Genomic DNA, 19,510 nt, shown 5'->3' with positions numbered 1-19,510 from the left:
TACAGGTTTCTTTGTATAACTGGAAAGTATTAGAATAAATCTAAGAAAAAAGATTATAAAGAACTGATGGAACATGGTATAAAGTTCTTCCCCCACTCACCCTAAAAGGAAAAAAGGGGGGGGAGGGTGAAATGATACTGCAAAGAAGGCAAACAGTAGGTAAAATCATAGTTCCAAAAGTTACTACTCCTTTACTGGCTTCATTCTTTATAGGGCATTCTTGTTTGTTATATTAAAAGTGACAGGAAACATCAAGAGCCACTGAAGAATGGAACTGGAAGAAAAGGGAGTTGAGAAAGTTATGATTAACTAACTTTTAAATTCCCACACTGCATCGAATCATAAACTAACCAAACAGGCTAGGGTTTGCACAATATGCTAAACTCAAAAGCAAAACCTGCCGTGCCATGTCAGAAAGATAGTTTGGAACTGATAAAGGTATAGTAAAGGAGTCACCTTGCAACCTTAAGGTAATTTATGAACAAACGAAATGTTAAGTTTTCCAGAGCCGGCTATGGCAGAGAGACTGGTCTGGTGGGCAAAGGAAATACCAGGGACTTAGTGCACCTTGATCTCAGTGAAGCACGAGTCAAGAGCTCTCATGATATTGTGGTCCAGAAGAATCACTGTTGGATCTGCCACTTGAACAAATGCATCTCACATATACTCATAAATAGGGCAGCATAGTGGCTCAGCAGTTAAGGCGCTGGGCAGGTCAACTGGAAAGCTGTCAGCCCAGGTACGAGACCCCAGCACTATGGGATGGGGCGAGCTCCTGCCCACCCAGCAGTTCGAAAGCATGCAAATACCAGTAGATAAACAGGTACCACTGCAGCGGGGAAAGTAACTGTGCTCCATGATGTCATGCTGCCTACATGACCACGGAAATGTCCTTGGACACTGCTAGCTCAATGGCCTTGAAACGGAGATGAGCACTGCCCACTATGAGTACACGAGTCCCTTGTGGGGAACTCCCTATTCTCATAAATGGTTCATCATCTCCCTTCAAGGAGGCAACAGATGAGGTGGGCCCAGCATTACTCAACCTCTTTATCAACACCTTACAGGATTGAATGGACCCTTCTTTTTTTTCCAAACCTGTGGGTAATACCAAACTACAAGGTTTGGCTATTCCTTTGGCAGGATACAATGCCAATTCAACATTGTGCCTGAACACCTCCGATTTAATAAGCTGACGTTCACTCATGTCCAATGGAATATCCCACTTTGGGGTAGGAAAAGTCAGTTGTACAAGTAGAGAATCGGGAAGTTATGACAGGGAGCAGGGCTTATAAAAGGCTTGTAGGAGTACTAATGAACCACTAGACTAAGAGGAAACTGATGCAGCAACTCAGAAGGCCAATGCAATATTGGGTTGCACTAACCCAAAATACTAATCAAGTCACATAAGGTCATTTATTCCATTCTGATTCCACTAAACATCCCAGTAGGTTCAGTTCTAGGCCAGGCAAGGATATGACAGGGTTCAGAGGACATCTACTAGGCTTATACTAAACGCTGTAAGTGTAAAAAAACAGTAAAAAGGAACTGGCCTCCTTTAGCTTCCAAAAAGAAAAAAGAAAAAAAAGTATGAATGGTTTGCAAAAATTTGCCAAGAAAGGCGGTGACTTTCTTGCCTATTTTAACCTCTCCCACTAGTCTGGCCTGTGGGAACTGCTGACTGAGCTTATTGTAAGTTGGAAATAAGAGAAGACGAGGATCGAATTATTAGAAGATTGGTTGGGAGCAATGAAAGAGGCTGCCTTCTATTAGTAGTGGGTTCTCCCCCACCCAGGTTTTCAAATTTTGGGGGGTGGGGCTGAATGCACCAGACAAGAGGTTGGACCAGATAACTCATCCATTCCGTTTAGAAACAAAGCCCAAACTTAGCATATTCATTGACCCAACGCAGCAGCTACTACGTTTTCTCTGTAAGCGGTTGTATCATTACAGCTATCCTTGGTCAGGAGCGGCTGCAGCCTCTCCACCCCTAGGCGGAATTAACACTAACTGAGGTTAGCATGTAGTAGGGAGACTTGCTTGTGGGAACTGAGATGTCCTTACTATGTACCTCTCTCTCTCTCTCTCTCTCACATACACACACACACTCCCTCCATGAACTCATTCTCCCTAGAAACATCCTCTCTCTCACACACACACACACACACACACACACTCCCTCCATGAACTCATCCTTGCCAGCAACGTCCTCTCTCACACACACTTACACACACACTCACACCCTCCATGAACTCATTCTCGCCAGCAACGTCCTCTCTCACACACACTTACACACACACTCACACCCTCCATGAACTCATTCTCGCCAGCAACGTCCTCTCACTCACAAACACACCCTCCATGAACTCATTCCTCGCCAGCAATGTCCTCTCACACACACTCACACACACACACACCCTCCATGAACTCATTCCTCGCCAGCAACGTCCTCTCTCATGAACACATCCTTCCACAAGGTCCTCTCACACACACTCACAAACACACACCCTCCATGAACTCATTCTCGCCAGCAACGTCCTCTCACACACACACACCCTCCATGAACTCATCCTCGCCAGCAACGTCCTCTCTCACACACACTTACACACACACACACCTCCATGAACTCATTCCTCGCCAGCAATGTCCTCTCTCACACACACACACACACACACACACACACACCCTCCATGAACTCATTCCTCGCCAGTAACGTCCTCACTCACACACACACACACCCTTCATGAACACATCCTCTCCAGCAAGGTCCTCTCACACACACTCACAAACACACACACACACACACACCCTCCATGAACTCATCCTCACCAGCAATGTCCTCTCTCACACACACACACACACACAAATACACCCCTCCATGAACCCATCCTCGCCAGCAACGTCCTCTCTCTCACACACACCCTCCCTCCATGAACTCATCCTCGCCAGCAACGTCCAGCGGCGAGTACGACAGGTGCGGCTCCACACAACGACCGCGGGCGGGGCGGGAATTCCCTCGTCGTCCCGCCCACTTTGGAGCGCTCTGCCTTAATTCCCCTAAGAGCCTCTCCTCACGCTCCAGGCTGAGAGCAGATCGCGCGCGCGCGCGCGCAATCAAGGGTTTCGCGGCGTTTTTTTTTTTTTTTCTCGCCTCGCTGCGCTTCGGATCGAGCAATTACGTCCCGGGGCGGTCTCGAATTTTACGTGGCTCTTGTCTTCTTATCGTATTGGGACGGGGGGAAAGGCGCGTGGGACGCCCTGCCGGTATCAACCCAAGGACGGGGGAAGGTCCTGCTCTTTGTCTTAAAGAGGCTCAAGAGAGGCAAAGAAGCCACGAGGCTCCGGTGCAGGCAGACCCCCCCCCACGCCCCCACCCCAGCCCGCTATTTCCATTCAGGAGCCGCTTCGCAGCGCTGTGGATTGCCCGAAAGCGAAGAAGCGCGGCGCGTGCGCACTCGGAGTCCTTCCAGCCTCTTCTCCCCGCTCCCCTCCCTTTCCTCCTCCCCCCCCACCTTTAACTCCCGAGCCGCTTCCAAGCGCGAGTGGATGTGGCGTGAAGCTCAGCCGGGCAGCCGCTGCCGGGGGAAGCCGTTCGCCCGCCCGCCCGCCTGCCTGCCTGCCTGCCTGCCTCCGGCGCCCGGGGCAAAGAAAGCGAGAGGGAAAGGAGTCGGTCGGGATTTCCAACCGGCAGAAAACAACAGTCGCGCCCCCTACCCCACCCCGGGGGTTCCCCTTCCCGCCCCTCCCGGTCCGCAGGTTGAGAAGCTGCCCTTTTTGTGCTGCCCACCTGGCAGGCGCAGGTAGGGCGGGACGGAGCAACACGTTGTTGGCTCCCCGAGCGGCGCTGCTCCCAACCTGCTCGCCACCGGCCCCGGGAGCAACTTTGTGGGCTCCCCTTTTGGCGGCGGGGGGGACGGGGACGGACACGGACCGACCTCCCCCTCCCAAGCCAAGAGTCCCCTCTTCTTTTCGGAGAGCGCTGGCGACCCACCCCGCCTTCCTCAGCCACCAAAGGACCAGCCTCGGCTCGAGCCCGGCTTCGGTTTCCGCGCCAGGACGAGCCCTCCACCTGCCTCCGGGACAAGTGCCCGAAAGGAGCTCCGTTGCGCGACTGGGGCGAGGGTCTCCCCCCAACAAGGGTCTTATAGCTCTCCCTACGGCGAGCGGCTAGGGCCAGTCTCGGGAGGACGGCGAAGCGAGGCGGGCCCCCCAGGCGACAGTCGCTGAGCGAGGCTTGGGGTTGTATGTGTCTTCCTTCGCGATCCAGAAGCAACTTTCCTTGCCTCGAGGTAACTGAGGGACAGAAGAAAACTCGCCGGCTTTCTTATTTCGCGGTTTTTATGCTTTTCTTCGGAGGAGGAGGTTCGTTTTTGCTCATCTTCAGTCCTGGGTTCAAGTGCTCAGAGGGCATGACTCGAACTTGAGACCTCTGGAGGAAATCCATCGGGGTTCTTTTATCCATGAAAGAGGACCTCCTCCACCTTGACTCCTGCTTGGGAACAGGTTGGTGAAATGCGTTTTAAGTGGCAGCTCTTCCAGCTCGGGCAAGAAAAACTGTGACTAAGGGTGTGGCTGGGCTCCTTCTGCTAACCATGCATCTTCTCAGAGCAACCTTTGCCTGGCTTTGGCATATGGGCATGGCGTTTCTCTTGGCTCAGGCAGCATTCAAGGGAGAGGATGGTGTGGTCAGGAAAGGTCGTCGGGAACGGGAATCGTGGTGCCAGGCTGCTGCTCCTCCTCCTCCGCGGCTTCAAGAAGTGGCCCGCCAGCAAGCAGCCGCTTGGGTTGTGGGGCACTTAGGTGGCAAAGAGCAGCCGGTCAGACCCCAGGCTAAGGCTGGAGGTCAGGAGGGCTGGGCTCCACCGAAGGATTACAGGGATGCCAGCAAAGACTGGATGGTCAAGCATGGAGAAGAAGGTGGGCATCAGGCTGCGGGTCGCTTGGAAAGAAAAGACGGAAGCCATTGGAGGCGAGATTCTTCTTCTGTAGCCTTGAGGACCAAAAGTGCCGGGAAGGCTGAAGAGTGGGAGGAGGAGAGCTCAACAAGAATTGGGCGCAGGAAACATCCAAGAAGTAAGCGGGGCGCTGGCGAGTCCCAGGATACAAAAGAAGGAAGAAAAAGCAAAACTTTCAAGAACAGGCACCGCATCGGTGTCTTCAACATGTCGGTGGATGGTCAGACAACTCCCTTTCGTGGAGTTGTGGCGGACGTTGTGCCGCAGGCATTACCCTTGAACGGCTCGGCCAGTCACCTGGCGGGAAGGGAACCTGCGTCCCTCAGAAATGGGACCTTCCAACCACCTCATGTAAAGAACCCTTTTTACCCACTGACTCAGGAGTCCTATGGTGCCTACGCAGTCATGTGTTTGTCCGTAATAATCTTTGGCATTGGGATAATGGGGAACATGGCCGTGATGTGCATTGTCTGCCATAACTACTATATGAGGAGCATCTCCAACTCTTTGCTAGCCAACTTAGCCTTTTGGGATTTCCTTATCATTTTTTTCTGCCTGCCTCTGGTCATCTTCCAAGAACTCACCAAAAAGTGGCTGTTGGAGGATTTCTCCTGCAAAATTGTACCTTACATTGAGGTGAGTAACAATAAATGGCACCTACTTGCAGTTTCGTAGAAGCTCACGAGGTTGGGATTATGGGCCCAATGCTTTCTTAATGAAGTGGAATCAGAATCCCATTGCTTTGATCTTTCATATTTACAGATAATTACCTAAGATCTATTGACTCTACCGCAGGGGTGTCAAACTTGTGGCCCGTGGGTCAGATGGGTCACGTGCTGGCCACGCCCACCCCGGGTTTAGCAAAATGGGGGAATTGCAAAACGTCACGTGATGACGCAAGTTTGACACCCCTCCTCTACCAGATCCTTAGAAATTGGGGTTGCCCTGCTTCCTTACATCTGGTGTGTTTGCTTTCACTTTTTGCATTTTGTCCTTGATCATGGAGTTTATTGTGTTAAATTCAAGACGTGAACTATTTATATTATTGTGGTATGAATGAATATGTAAGTTTCTTTCTCAATCTGCTAAACAGTTCTGCTTGAAGTAGGCAGTGCATAAGTTAAATGCTGCCAGATTTATGTTTAGATATTCAGCTCTGTTCCACAGATCTCGGGTATAGGCATTGTCCATTCTTGTTCTACAAACTCTAGTAATTTATTCCAAGGGCATGCAATCTGTTACTCTCCCTTGCCTTTGGCTATGCTGGTTGCAGCTGATTGTGGCTGGAATCTCAAACATCTGGAAGGTACTAGATTGCTTAATCTGTATGTATTCGGTCAAAACAGTTGTGCAACCTTCAATAGATAATGTTTGCCGGACTGAGATGTATTTAAAGTTAATTGTTTCTACATTTCCTACTGCCTTTTGATTAACAATCGAGAAATGGTTAGACGTAATTAATATAAGACATTTATGACACAAGTTGCATTAAAAACTGTAACATTTGCTTTCAACTTACTAGGGTGTAGAAACTGTATATTGGATTACATCCCAGTATTGTAGGACTGGGCCAATTGATGGAGTTAAACAAATCTTTGTTGGATCCAAGTGTTTGCATCCAAACTTGCATGCATAAATATAATATAGGGTGCTTTGTTTTGTATAATGTAAATGACACAGAAAAGGATCAGGAAAATATGAATCCATGTAGCATGAAAGCCACAAACATGATTGTTACAATATTAACAATATTAACATTTATGTTTATTTATTAAATTTATTTGTCATCCATCTCACAGTTCAAGCAACTCTGAGCACTTATCATCAACATATGATAACAGTCATAAAATGGGTTAAAATTACAAAAATTCAAGTAAACTAAATGTATTCAAATATTAACTTAGTTTTGGATCCCTTGCTTTGTTTTTGTTTTGTTTTACTTTTTTAAGTATCCCAGGTTCTGATTAAATCCTTGGCGTTTGGCAAGGGACAGATATTTTGCTACCCAACTTGGACAAAATCCTTTCCACTGTTTGGTTGTCTGTTTTATTTATTTCCTGGAAAAAAGAAACCATTAAATCTGGTTGATAGTGTGGAATGATTCTATGTGACAGTATGCTTGATATCATTCATTTAATTAGCAGCAGATGGGTAAATGAAGGGAAATAGGATGCTCAAAGCCCATTAGAAAGTCCATTTCTAGTAGCCCATTAGTCAGGCAAAGAAATCATTTCCTGAATTATATTTAAATTGCATTCATGCCAAGGTGTGGATTTTGGGAGGGTCCTCTTATAGTGGAAAGTGCAGTGCTTTGGAAATACATTGTACAAATAAATCACTTTGATTTGTAACTTTAAAAGCTTGCCGGTAAGATATGACCCCTGACTGTAGAACTTCCCATAAAACACAGGAGCATGAAGTAAACATGACCTTTTCCATGACAGACCTAGAGCCATTTAATAAATTTAAGATGTCAGTGTAACCATCTGTCACTTTATATTGGAGGGTTTCTACCTTGACAGCAATAATGGGGTTAAAACAGGATCATTTTCACAGAACTACATCTCCCAGAATTCCTCACCACTGAGCTTGGTGTGTTAGCTTAAATTACTATGTAAACTTAGAATTCTTTTATGTTGGATCAAGAACATTTTAAAGTAAAGTAAAATAAAGTAAAGATGTATTGCTGGATTATGCTGTGACATCATGTTCAATAGTGTATAATAATAAATGGCTTTAGTAAGAAATGAAAACAATGCATCACATAGAAGATGTATTTTGTTCCAAACTTGGAAAATTCCAAGCAATTATTTTGAAGTTGAAACAATTCAAAGAAAAAAAAATGGTTTGTGTGTTCCTGCTCGAACTCGTGCCTCTTGAAACAACCATGTTTTGTTTCACACTTGGAACAAATCTCTCATAATGTATGTTGTGTTTCATATTCAGAACACCGACAATGGCCATTTTGAGCTCAGAACATTTCACCATCATAATGTTTGTAGAGTCCTAGAACAATACATGAAAAAGATGCTTCCCTATTTTTAATCCCAAGTATCTGCTGCTTAGAGGCATGTTATCTCTAAACATTTGAAGGTAAATAAGGTTTAGTTGATGTGTCTCTCATACATTCATCTAATCTCTTGTAAAGCAGGATAATAATGCTCTCCTAGAGATTGATGAATTACAAGCCTTATTGTAGAGGCTTTAATTTGCATCAGCAATAATGAAAGCTGTCGAGAGTTTTACCTCAGTAATCTCTGGAGGGGTTCATGGTTTCTAAGAAAAAGTGCTCCTCAGTTTATGGATGTGTTGGTGGAGTTCACAATGATTTGCCATTGATTGCTTCAGTTTTCAGGTTACTTGAAACTTTGGGGTTACTTGAAACTGAAGTGAATATGGTAATGTTGTTAAACTTCCATTTGTCTAAACTAGGTGGAGGAGGGGGTCAAAAAAAATGCAATTTTTGTCATCTTCAGATATTACTTACTATGTTCTCATGATACAAAGAAATCTGTGAAATTTGATATTGCAAAGCAGTCAACTTAAAAAAATCACCATGTAACCTAAATGTAAGTTCTTTAAAAAAAATGCTAATCAAGTAAGCATTGTCCTACAAAAGGGTGATGGGAAAGTCTATTGCAAAGGCATCATTAAAGTGATCTGTTTATTTATTTATTTTTCATATTTATATGGCCATCTCACACAATTTAATTTGGGGAAGTATACAATAAAAACTATAAAATAACAATATAAACAAAAAATCTACAATAAAAGCATTTCTATTATGATTCAGGAGCAAGGGCATAGCATTAGATGTTATAAACAATTAAGCCATCTCATCAAAAAAATCATCCCCTTGCCTTAATTCTAGTAGTGTATGTGTCATTTTTCAATATGACTTTGCTCCATGAATTTTAAAATCAACTTAGAAGTAAGCAAAATGGTATACTTTATACCTTATTTCCAGATACAACACTGCAGTCTGACTTCAATAATTTACAGAGTATAATACAGCCTTCTTCAATAACACAATTTTCTTCAGAAGTGGCTTGTTTTATTTTGTTTTGTTTTTTTTCTATTATGTACTGTATTTAAGTTCAGAAGAGAAACATAAAAATAACAAAGTAGATATAAGGTGTACAGTCATTATGAAATTACCTATGAAATTTCAAAATGACATTGATCTAAATTGGTACTTTGGAATAATTTATCTCTATAAGGCAATATTAAAATAAGGAGGTATTAAAAATGAAGCTATGCAGTTATTAACAATTATTGTTATATATTGTTCAAATTGTGTGTTATAAACTGAAATTGAAAGAAATACCGTAATTGTCTGTAAGCTAAGAAACTTGGTGGATTTAAACAAATCATGAAGATATTTATTATTATAGTCTTCAATTAAGAAAACCCAAAGTTTGGATGCAATATTAAATAAATATAGTTTGTTTACAATATGTGGCAGATTTATTTAGGTTACCAAAGGCATGATGCCCAGTATGTAAAATACATCTTGGCTGATCAGTGCACTGTATGCCACAGAAAGTAGTTATAAACACAAAGTCCATTTCTTCTTTTGCTCTATATGGTTAATATTTCCTTGGTTATCTTATGAATAAAGTATTTCTAATACATCTTAACTAACTATTAGGTAGGACAAGGGCAGGGGTGAATTCACCCATCTCCGTCCATCTCAGGAGACGTGGTAGGGTTGGGACGATTTGAATCGGTAAAAAATATCCCCTGGTTGCTCCTGGCTGCTATTACTATCCTACCAAGCCATGCCCACAGCCATGCCCACAGAGCCAGTAGAGAAAATTTTTGAGTTTCATCCCTGGACAAGGGTTAAGTCTACGTGACAAAACTTAAAAGGAAGTAGTTCTTTTCTAGGGCAATTTCGTAAAAACATTAATGAGTTGATGAAAATGGCTTTGATAGTACTTGCATGTCCCTTTGGTGAACTAAATCTTTCTAGATGGTCCAATCATCAAGACCTGTGCATGTTCTCTTTCCTTACGAGATTGGTGGGCTATGGGCCTGCAAGTATTGATGGCATTTTGTAAACAAACTAAGCAATTTTTATCCAGCATCCATTCAAACTCATTCAGTTTGTTTTGGCCTTTGGGTGCTAAATGTTAACTTTTTAATAAACATTTAATATTGAATGATGGGCTTTTTGCAATACTATTTGCGTTATCCTGTTGTATTGCTCCCAAAGAAAGGGATTGGGATAGGAATGTTATCAAATAAATGATATATAATTTAGTCTATTCTAATTATTTTCTATAGATAACAATAATAAGTTCAAAGGTTTGTTCTCCTGTTTGTGTTTATTATATTCATTTGTTATGATCTTTTAATTTAAAGGGAATTTTGAAGTAAGTAGGGCTGAACATAATGCCACTGCAGTTTTGCAAAACTTATAGTAACTCCTTAGATGACAGCAACTATGATTTGATCCTGGTATTAGTTGCTTGGTATTACTTCCCTTCAGGTCATTTTTCACACTCACAGTGATATATGGGTGTTTTTAAACAGGCAGGTAGGTTGGATTATAACCTGAATGCTTTCCATGAGCACCATCAGTGGTCCTTAGACAAGAAAAAAGCAGCTATAGAAAGTCCTCAAGTTTTCTTGCCTACCTGATCAAAGCATTAATGCATTAATTGTTTTATATGTTTCCTGTTTTGTTCTAGTTCAGTTTTTACCCTGCCATTCTTCCATGAGGTAAAAGTACTTTACCAGGGGAATCTCCTTTCATTTTATTACTCAAAATAACATCTGTGTGAGGTAGGTTTCACTAAGAGAGAGTCTAATCCAATGAAATCCCTCTACCACTAATCTAGTAATGTATCTTAAACTCAGGGGGTTGTTCAATGAAATTGTAATTCAAGTATATAAATCTACTGAACCAGATCTTAACAGATGAGGAAGGAACTAAAACAACATTGCAGCGGATGTTGAAACCATGTTCTTGTAAATCTAAGCAAAAAACTTTGAAAGTGCTGGCTAAGTTTACCCTTTTTAAGAAGAAAAATGTGGATTTGATCTTAATTGCATGCTCTGAATTTATAAATATATGTTAAGGCACTTGATCTGTGGGTTATGGTCAGCTTGAATCTTTTGATACCATCTTGGTTAATCTGTTAGGAATATTCGTATTAACATTTTTTAAGTTTTTTCCTACGGAAGATGGAAAACATTTTGTTGAATCTCTTTAAAGACTTAAAACTCAATTTTCTGTTAATTTTCATGTGGCTATTATAAAACATGAAAGAATTATGTAATAGCAAGTTAATTTCCAGGTGCATTGTGGAATTTTAATTTGTGGTTAAAACAATTATATTCATTTGCTGCATCTTCATTTTTAATTTGTAACCTCTTTTTATACTGCTTTTATGAATTGGGTTTTAATCAATAATTTAAAGTCATATTGTATAAAGTCTATCCTAATTGAAATATTGCTTATATTTGTAGTACTTCAGAAAGCATTTATTGTAAATTAGTAACAAGTTAGAAAAGCTTGTGTTTTCTGGTTTCATTTATTCTGAAATATGTTTTCTTTGAATTAGTGTTCTTGATTTTAATGGAAATGTTCCCATGAATTGATGACAAATTAAATAGAGGCAAGATTTAGAATAGTTAAGACCAAGTGCTTTACTCCATGCTTTTTCTAGAATTAACCCACAGTATGTATGTATATGTATATATATCATGGTTTACAGCTTCAAACAAGTAATGTGATGATATCACCATAGCAATAAGACTTATATATTGCTTCACAGTGCTTTACAGCCTTCTCTAAGCAGTTCAGTAACAGAGTCAGCATATTGCCCCAACAATCTGGGTCCTCATTTTATTGATCTTGGAAGGATGGAAGGCTGAAGTCACAATAATGATGTGCTGGCTTAGTTCTTACAAAGATGATGCCACCGCCACACAGCACGTATGTTAAACTAACAGTAGTGTTAAAGTGACAAGTTAGTTATTTAATGACATGCTAATTCAGTTATTGGCTCACATCGATGGTATATGATATATTAATGACAATAAATATACAGTAATTTTAGAGATATATTACTTACTCAGGATCAATTTATGAGCGTGCAGGTTAATCAGCTTATTGCACTACAAACGGGCATTTAGCATAGAACTTCACTAATCCAATTTAACATTGGTTAATGTTCGTAAGGCAGTGATTTGCATTTCATCTATTTTTACAACTGATTTGAAATAAGTCGTGCAACAAATCAGTAACAAGAGGTTTAACATAAGTAATGTTAAAACTTCATGAAGTGGTTTGTGGCATACCTTTTAAAATGTGCTCTCTGTATGTTTTTTAAACCACATTTTTCTTGTGTGCATTGGTGTAGATTGTGCTATTAGATGAGCAGTGTTAAAAACAGTGTGGTAGTGATACTTCTTTATACTCCTACATCCATGAAGATTACAACGTCAATCAGCTAGAACTAATTAGAGGCAGTATTTTTCAACTTTAACAACTTTTAAGATATGTGAACTTCAATTCCCATAAGTCGTCCCCCCCACTACGTTGGTCTAGAGCAGGGATGTCAAACTCAATTTCATTGAGGGCTGCTTCAGGGCTGTGGCTGACCTTGGCGGGGCTGGAGAGGCATGGTCGACTGGGTGTGGCCGACTGGTTGGGTGGGCGGGCATGGCTAGCTGGACAGCATTCCCCAAACTGCTGGCATGTTTCCTCTTCACACTGGGTAGACCGGGCAAAGCCACGGTGGCTCGATGTTTCCTCTTGACATTGGGTAGACTGGGTCGAAGTGACACGGGCCGGCCCCTTACATTTTCCAGGATGGCCCCGCGGGCTGGATCCGACCACATCGCAGGCTGGATATGGCCTGCAGGCCTCTTGTTTGACACCCCTTGTCCAGAGAAAGGAATTTTAGAGGACCAAAGGCTACTGTATCTGGACTGCAATGGTCTGATTGACCAGCCATTGGCAACAAAGAGGTAGAGTTTTCTCTTTCTCTTTGCTGCTAACTTGTACTCAACAAGGTTTTGAAGCCCTGACTGATCCAATCAACATTTTTCAGAGAATATCCTTTGTTGACACATTTGGATTTCATCCATTATCAATATGGACATTTCAGTAATAAAAAAATAAGTGAGACATGATTGTTCTTGCCTATGTTATTCTGAGCTGCCCAAAGTTAATGATTTGGGCAATATATAAGTGCTGTGGAAAAAAAACAATGTACAAATTTAAGCAATGCAATCTCCTTGTTATATTAATCTTTTCTCACCGATGAAAAGAAGTTTCTTGCCCACAGAATACTTCAGTATTTCTTAGAAATGTCAAAGTGGACCTGAAAACAGATTGAACTTCCAACGCAAGTCTGCATATTCAGTGAGACATGAAATTATAAGGTTGACAATTTCCCTACCAATAAAACTTGATCATTTTAAATCCCTCTTTTGTGTGTGTGTGTGTGTGTGTTTTGTTTTGTTTAAAAGCTTCAGGATCCATGTATGCTTCTCAACAAGCATACAAAAGTTTTGCCAATCAGACTTTGGTCAAATTATCAGCCTTGTTTCTCTGCTCATCCTGTTATTCGAAATGTTTTGGGACGATCATTTATAAGTGCAAGTGAAAAGAGGTAGCATTGGCAGTGGCTAAAATGGTCCACAAACATTTGTATTTGCCCAACATCCTGAGTGTAAAATTTCAAAACAGAAAGGAATTGTCTTTGACAGAAGAATACAGAACTCAGCAGTGTTTTGAGGGTAACAAAAGCTACATTTGTTATCTTGCTGCTGTAGAAATTAGTTCTAGATGTTCTTCCCTGGAATTAAACTCCCTTCTAAGTTTACACAATAAATGATGTCAGACATTATTGTTAAATTATGAAAAGGCAACAGTACTGACATCTTTGATTTATCCCCAATCTGATTTTCTCCATGTCTTCCAATTGTAAGTTTTCAAATTCTTAGAAAGTATGGATTGTAGGAAAAGAGATGTGTTAGTCTGTGGCAGCCAAAAATCAGAAGGTGTCTGGTAGCCCCTTTTCAAATTTAATTGAAAGCTATAAATATTAATAAACTGTAGTTGTATTTCATAAAAGGGATGCCTTTTAAGTAAATTTGTAAGTCTGAAAAGCTGCCACCAAACGCCTTTGATATTTAGAAAGTATGGGGGGTACCAAATTGAAAAAGACTATTTGTATTTCCATAACTTATGATTCAAAGACTAATAACAGCACATTTGAAACAGTTTTGCAGGTCCAGATGTGCGTATGAAATTCAGATCCCAACATAATCCTCAATCTAAAATTTAGTTCACTCCTGGTGTGTGGGTACTGTGTTTCAGTGGGACATAAGGAAGGTATGTTTAGAGATGAGAGATGATATCTGTTGTAATCTTTCCTTGCTGGTTCATTTTGGCTAGGTTGCGGCTATATCTATAATTACATGAGAGAGTTCTTGTTTCCTTGAGTGAAGGATTTATTTGAAGAAGGCAGTTGCTTTCACTGAAAACACTATCCCTAAACCTGGAACATCTCTATAATTATAAACCACTCTTCCAATCTTTCATTCTTAGTGAAGGTAATAGTCTTAAAGTGCAAGATAGATCTGGATAAAACATCCCACCGACATCCTTCAAGTAGGATATGATAATGAGAATAATTTGTTCATTTTGATGAAAAACTAGGCAAACTAGATTCATGGAATATGACACTGCTATTTCTATTACCAGTCTTCAGTAGCATAGGCCATTTTAGTCCTCTGGGCCCTGGTAGAAACGCTGTTTCAGCTTCCTTCCTAGGAGGTGATGCTACCAAACTATGGTGTCATTGACCTGTGAGATTATTTATGTGCCCTAAGGGTGACAAGATTGCAGTCTTCCAATAGCTAGCAGGCTGCCATCAAAAAGAGGAAGTCAGCCTATTCTACAACGCACCTGAAGGCAGGACAAGAAGCAGTGGATGGAAATTTATGAAAGAGAGAGCCAACCTAAAATCTCGAAATAAGGAGAAATTTCCTAAGAGTGAGAACAATTAATCAGTGGATCAGCTTGCCTCCAGAAGTTGTGAGTGGAGGTTCTTACAAAGAGATTAGACAGCCATTTGTCTGAAATGGTATAAAATCTCCTGCTTGAGCTGGGGGTTGGACTAGAAGACCTCCCGTGTCCCAACTCTATTATTCTAATTCTTATCCTAATTCTTGAACCTCTCAGGTTAAGTGCAATTATCAAGCTGGTAAAATCCAGTTCTTGTTCCCTGTGAAAGTTGGACTTCAAGTGGCTCTAGCAAAGAATATATTGATACAGCTACAGATAATATGCCAACTATGGTAATTCTTGAACCATTCAGGCTGTTAGCCATGTGTGAAATTCAACCTATTATGATAAATGCAAGGTGCTTTTATCGGGGATTGCCTGTGCAAGCGTGTAGGCTGCTGACTGGCCCAAGGAATAGTGCAAACAGAGGAAACGAAAGAACCGCTCCAAATGCAAGTTGCCCCCTGGGGATTATTTAATGAGCTGCCGCTGACCTTTCAAGGCCTATGTAGTTAAGGGCCAGACTATCTGGAGGGCCACCTTTCTCTCATAAATGCAGGAGATCTGCTAATTACTAGTGGCCGCCTGAGTCCCCATAGTCTCAGTTTGCATCCTTTACAATCCTCTGACCATGAAGCTGACACCAATTTCCTGGCTTTCTTAGTGGAATTGAGGACTGCAAGATGAGTAGAATCATGTCACACACACAGGCAAACTCCTTTTTCCCCCAAGGCCATCCTTACCTGTGTATGTGACATGATTCTACTCATCTTGCAGTCCTCAATTCCTCCCCCTTGTTATTTTCAGACCCTGCGTGCCAAAAGGTAGTTCATTTTGGGAACAGGTGACGTTCCGTGGAATGGACTAATGATCTAACTTGGGAAAAGGTAGCCTTGTGTTCTTTAAATAGCTCCTGGTTGGAATTTGCTTTCATCTGATGGTAGATGCTTGTTTTAGGTCATTCTTTTTTTTTCAACAGAGACAGGATAATACGCCAGCAGAGCATGAACTGGGGAAAAAAAAAGCAATTACACTGATTTTCTGCTGCTGGCAGAATAGAATTAGCTTTAATTTCAATTCAGATAATACCTTTTTAACTGGACCAAGATGCATCTTGTACAAACTGTGACAAGTGGCTGTTTCCCTTATTCAGTGTTATTTATTAAGTTATATACCCCAATGATCATGGTGTCAGATTTTTTAAAAAATTATAATAGAATACTGTTAAGGTTTTATTCTCTCTCTAAAAAAAAAATTCACACCTCTGTTTAATTCCTAATATATTAAAGCGATTACCGTTTGTATTTTAATTATTTTGGTCTGAGAGGAAGAGAAAATATGAATGTCATTTAGAGAGAGTGCTCTGTGGATTGAAAAAGTGCTGGAACTGGCTAGTAATGGGAAAGTTAACTGTTGATTAAGGAAAAGAATGTATCAAGCTTTCTTTCTACCCAGAAACCACTTCTGGACTTTCTGTCCAAAAGATAAAAAAGAATTAAACTCTAACTTTGGGTTGTGACGATTAAAATAGGTTGTTTGTTATAGAAATGGCTAATTCTCAGTATTATGTAGAAGTGAAAAGTTGAGTTTATAAATTTACATGCAATTGTCTATGGAGATTCGCAGTCATTTGAGACATGGTTGTCCCAATAGTGCTTTTTCAGAAGGCAACTAGACTTTCTTTATTTTGCTTGAAGACATTTCACTTCTCTTCTACCACTCAGTCAGAACTGAAGAAGCTTCTTAAATGAGGAGTGAAACATCCTCAAGCAAAACAAAGAAAGTCCAGTTGCCTTTTGAAAAAGCACCTCAGTGTAACTTAATTCACCAGGAAAAGATGGAAATCACTGTTTTTTTTCCCCCTCTTCCTTCTCCCCCAGACTCTACTTATTTTCCCAATTGCCTTTGCTTTCATTTGTATTTTATATTAAGAAAAATTTCAATAAAAATAAATTTTTTAAGAAAGTGCTCCACCAGTAAAGAGACATTATTCTGTAACAAGTGTGTAGGTTAGGCTGGTAGTTTTCTGGAAGTCAAGATATTTTGTGTTCGGTATCAACTTGTGTATATCCCACCATCCTCATATCTAAATTCTGAATTATTTATTTTTCCTCCTTCTCCAGGTAGCCTCTCTTGGAGTAACCACCTTCACATTATGTGCCCTCTGCATAGACCGATTCCGTGCTGCCACCAACGTGCAAATGTATTATGAAATGATTGAAAACTGCACATCTACAACAGCCAAATTGGCTGTGATATGGATTGGAGCTTTACTGCTGGCTCTCCCTGAAGTGGTTCTGCGCCAATTGACTAAAGAAAACTCTGAAATCAGTGGGAACCCACCTGTGGAGCGATGTGTGGTCAAAGTCTCCCCCCACTTACCTGACACAATATATGTGTTAGCACTTACCTATGATGGTGCAAGGCTCTGGTGGTACTTTGGCTGCTACTTTTGCTTACCGACACTTTTTACCATCACTTGCTCATTGGTGACTGCCAGAAAAATCCGAAAGGTAGAAAAAGCTTGCACCCGTGGGAACAAGCGGCAGATTCAGCTGGAAAGCCAAATGAACTGCACAGTGGTGGCGTTGACCATTTTGTATGGTTTTTGCACCATTCCAGAAAACATTTGCAATATTGTCACTACCTACATGTCCACAGGGGTATCTCAGCAGACTATGGACCTTCTCCATCTGATTAGTCAGTTTCTCTTGTTCTTTAAATCTTGTGTGACTCCAGTTCTCCTCTTTTGTCTTTGTAAACCATTCAGCCGAGCTGTTTTGGAGTGTTGCTGTTGCTGTTGTGATGAGTGCATTCAGAAGTCTTCTACAGTAACAAGTGACGATAATGACAATGAATACACCACAGAGCTTGAACTGTCCCCTTTTAGTACAATACGTCGTGAAATGTCCACATTTGCCTCTGTGGGAACTCACTGTTGATTTTGCCTTTGATCAGAATTCTTTCCCAACTTACAATAAAATTGCTTTGAAGTTTAGGTTAATTTCACTTGGATCCCCTATGTTGCAAAAGGAAAAGTAAATGTGTAAAATTTAAATATGCCAGTTTGTATATAACAAGTTTTCTTTGAGAAATAACTTTAGTTACTAAAAAAAGAACAGACTTACCAGGGATCTTTAGAATCATTATCTTGATGGTGCTAGCATTTCTCTATTAAGAGAAGGTTGAACTAATTTTGGCCATTTTGTTTCTATTATTTAAACTAATACAGATTTTGGCTTGGGTAATTATTACTGGAATTTCATTCATAATGTCCACTTTATAACAAGCATTTCTAAAGTTGCAATCCTAAATAAACATACCTGATAGTAAGTCTTCTTTAATTCAGACTTCTGCATAAATAGGCAAAGGATTCCACTGTTTGTCTATGAACTTTTTAAAATATGGAAACAAATATTAGTAAGTCCATTTATTTTGAGGCATGTGAAGTGTGTGCCTATATATTTTACTAATGGGGTTTTAACTTGCTTAACCAAGATCACTGTATTCTTATACCACCCCTCCAAATGTTTTGACGAAACTATGTGATTTAGAGTGTTTGAAAATAGTTTTTAATTTGTTTGATGTAAATAATTATGAGATTGTTTGACACAGAAACAATAGTATTTTTATTGTATTCTCTGTATTGTTAACCAGCAATTAAACAATTTTACCAAGTAATATAAAAAAATTTCCATTAGAGAAAGCAATCATTTTTATGCTGACTTGTAATAAAATAACTTAAGATGGTCTTAATAATATGTTGTTCCAGTCAAAAGCATACATCCTATGCATGTATATGCATAAAGGTGCAAAAGCTTCCTTCTGCCAGTATGACCAAAAATAACCATTTATGGAGGAGAGTAGGATAAATAATTGTTGGGTGGCTCCTAAGTATGAGCTCCAATGGTATGTTAACATATTGAATTGGAAGTTAGAACATATCCACACAACAGGTTCCCAATATTGTATACTTTTCAAAAAAAATTGTTAACAAATCCCTTAATTCTGCAGCACACAATATACAGGCTGAAGATTGTTTCTTTTTAACACATTGTTGTGTGCAAAGGCATGTATTCTGTCTGTCCCAATGGGGATTCCCACTCATATTGGGTGTATGACTTGTGATTCTATTAGTTTCTTTTTGCAGTATTTTCTACAATAAAGGTATGTCTTCAGTCTGTGTATATAACACTTGCTGTAAGTGAAAATGCCATTTGTAGGAAGTAGAGAATTGCCACAGAATTAGTGACAATAAATTTTGGAGGCTTAAATGTGTGGTGCATATTTTATTTCCCGATGTTGCTTCTTAGAAATACATAAACATAGAATTGAAATCAAATTTCAGAAACTCAATGGTATATTTATGTTGCTGTATGAAGATTGTTTACATCTTCTGTACTGAGAGGTAGAGGAAGAAGGTTTTTTTAAAAAAAAATGTTGAGCGCTTTTGTCAAACTTGATTGAAAGAACATCTGTGAAAACAGTGTGAATAAAGCAAGTGTTCTCGGTGTTTTTGAGTAGA

General features: G+C 40.5%; 1 protein-coding gene across 1 annotated transcript; it reads left to right on the top strand.

Moving 5' to 3' along the window:
- The first annotated feature begins 3,538 nt into the window (after positions 1 to 3,538).
- Positions 3,539 to 19,259, top strand: GPR37 (G protein-coupled receptor 37). Its single transcript, XM_026714102.2, has 2 exons — positions 3,539 to 5,591; positions 17,109 to 19,259. The coding sequence occupies exons 1-2, from the start codon at positions 4,593 to 4,595 to the stop codon at positions 17,925 to 17,927; spliced, it is 1,818 nt and encodes a 605-aa protein (XP_026569887.2). The 5' UTR covers positions 3,539 to 4,592; the 3' UTR covers positions 17,928 to 19,259.
- The last annotated feature ends 251 nt before the right edge of the window (positions 19,260 to 19,510 follow it).

Source organism: Pseudonaja textilis, chromosome 5 (assembly GCF_049901715.1).
Source record: "Pseudonaja textilis isolate UNSWEBS1 chromosome 5, rPseTex1.2, whole genome shotgun sequence".
Classification (NCBI taxonomy): domain Eukaryota; kingdom Metazoa; phylum Chordata; class Lepidosauria; order Squamata; family Elapidae; genus Pseudonaja; species Pseudonaja textilis.
The sequence above is the reverse complement of the archived record's forward strand: the minus strand, read 5'-3'. Positions and strand labels throughout refer to the sequence as shown.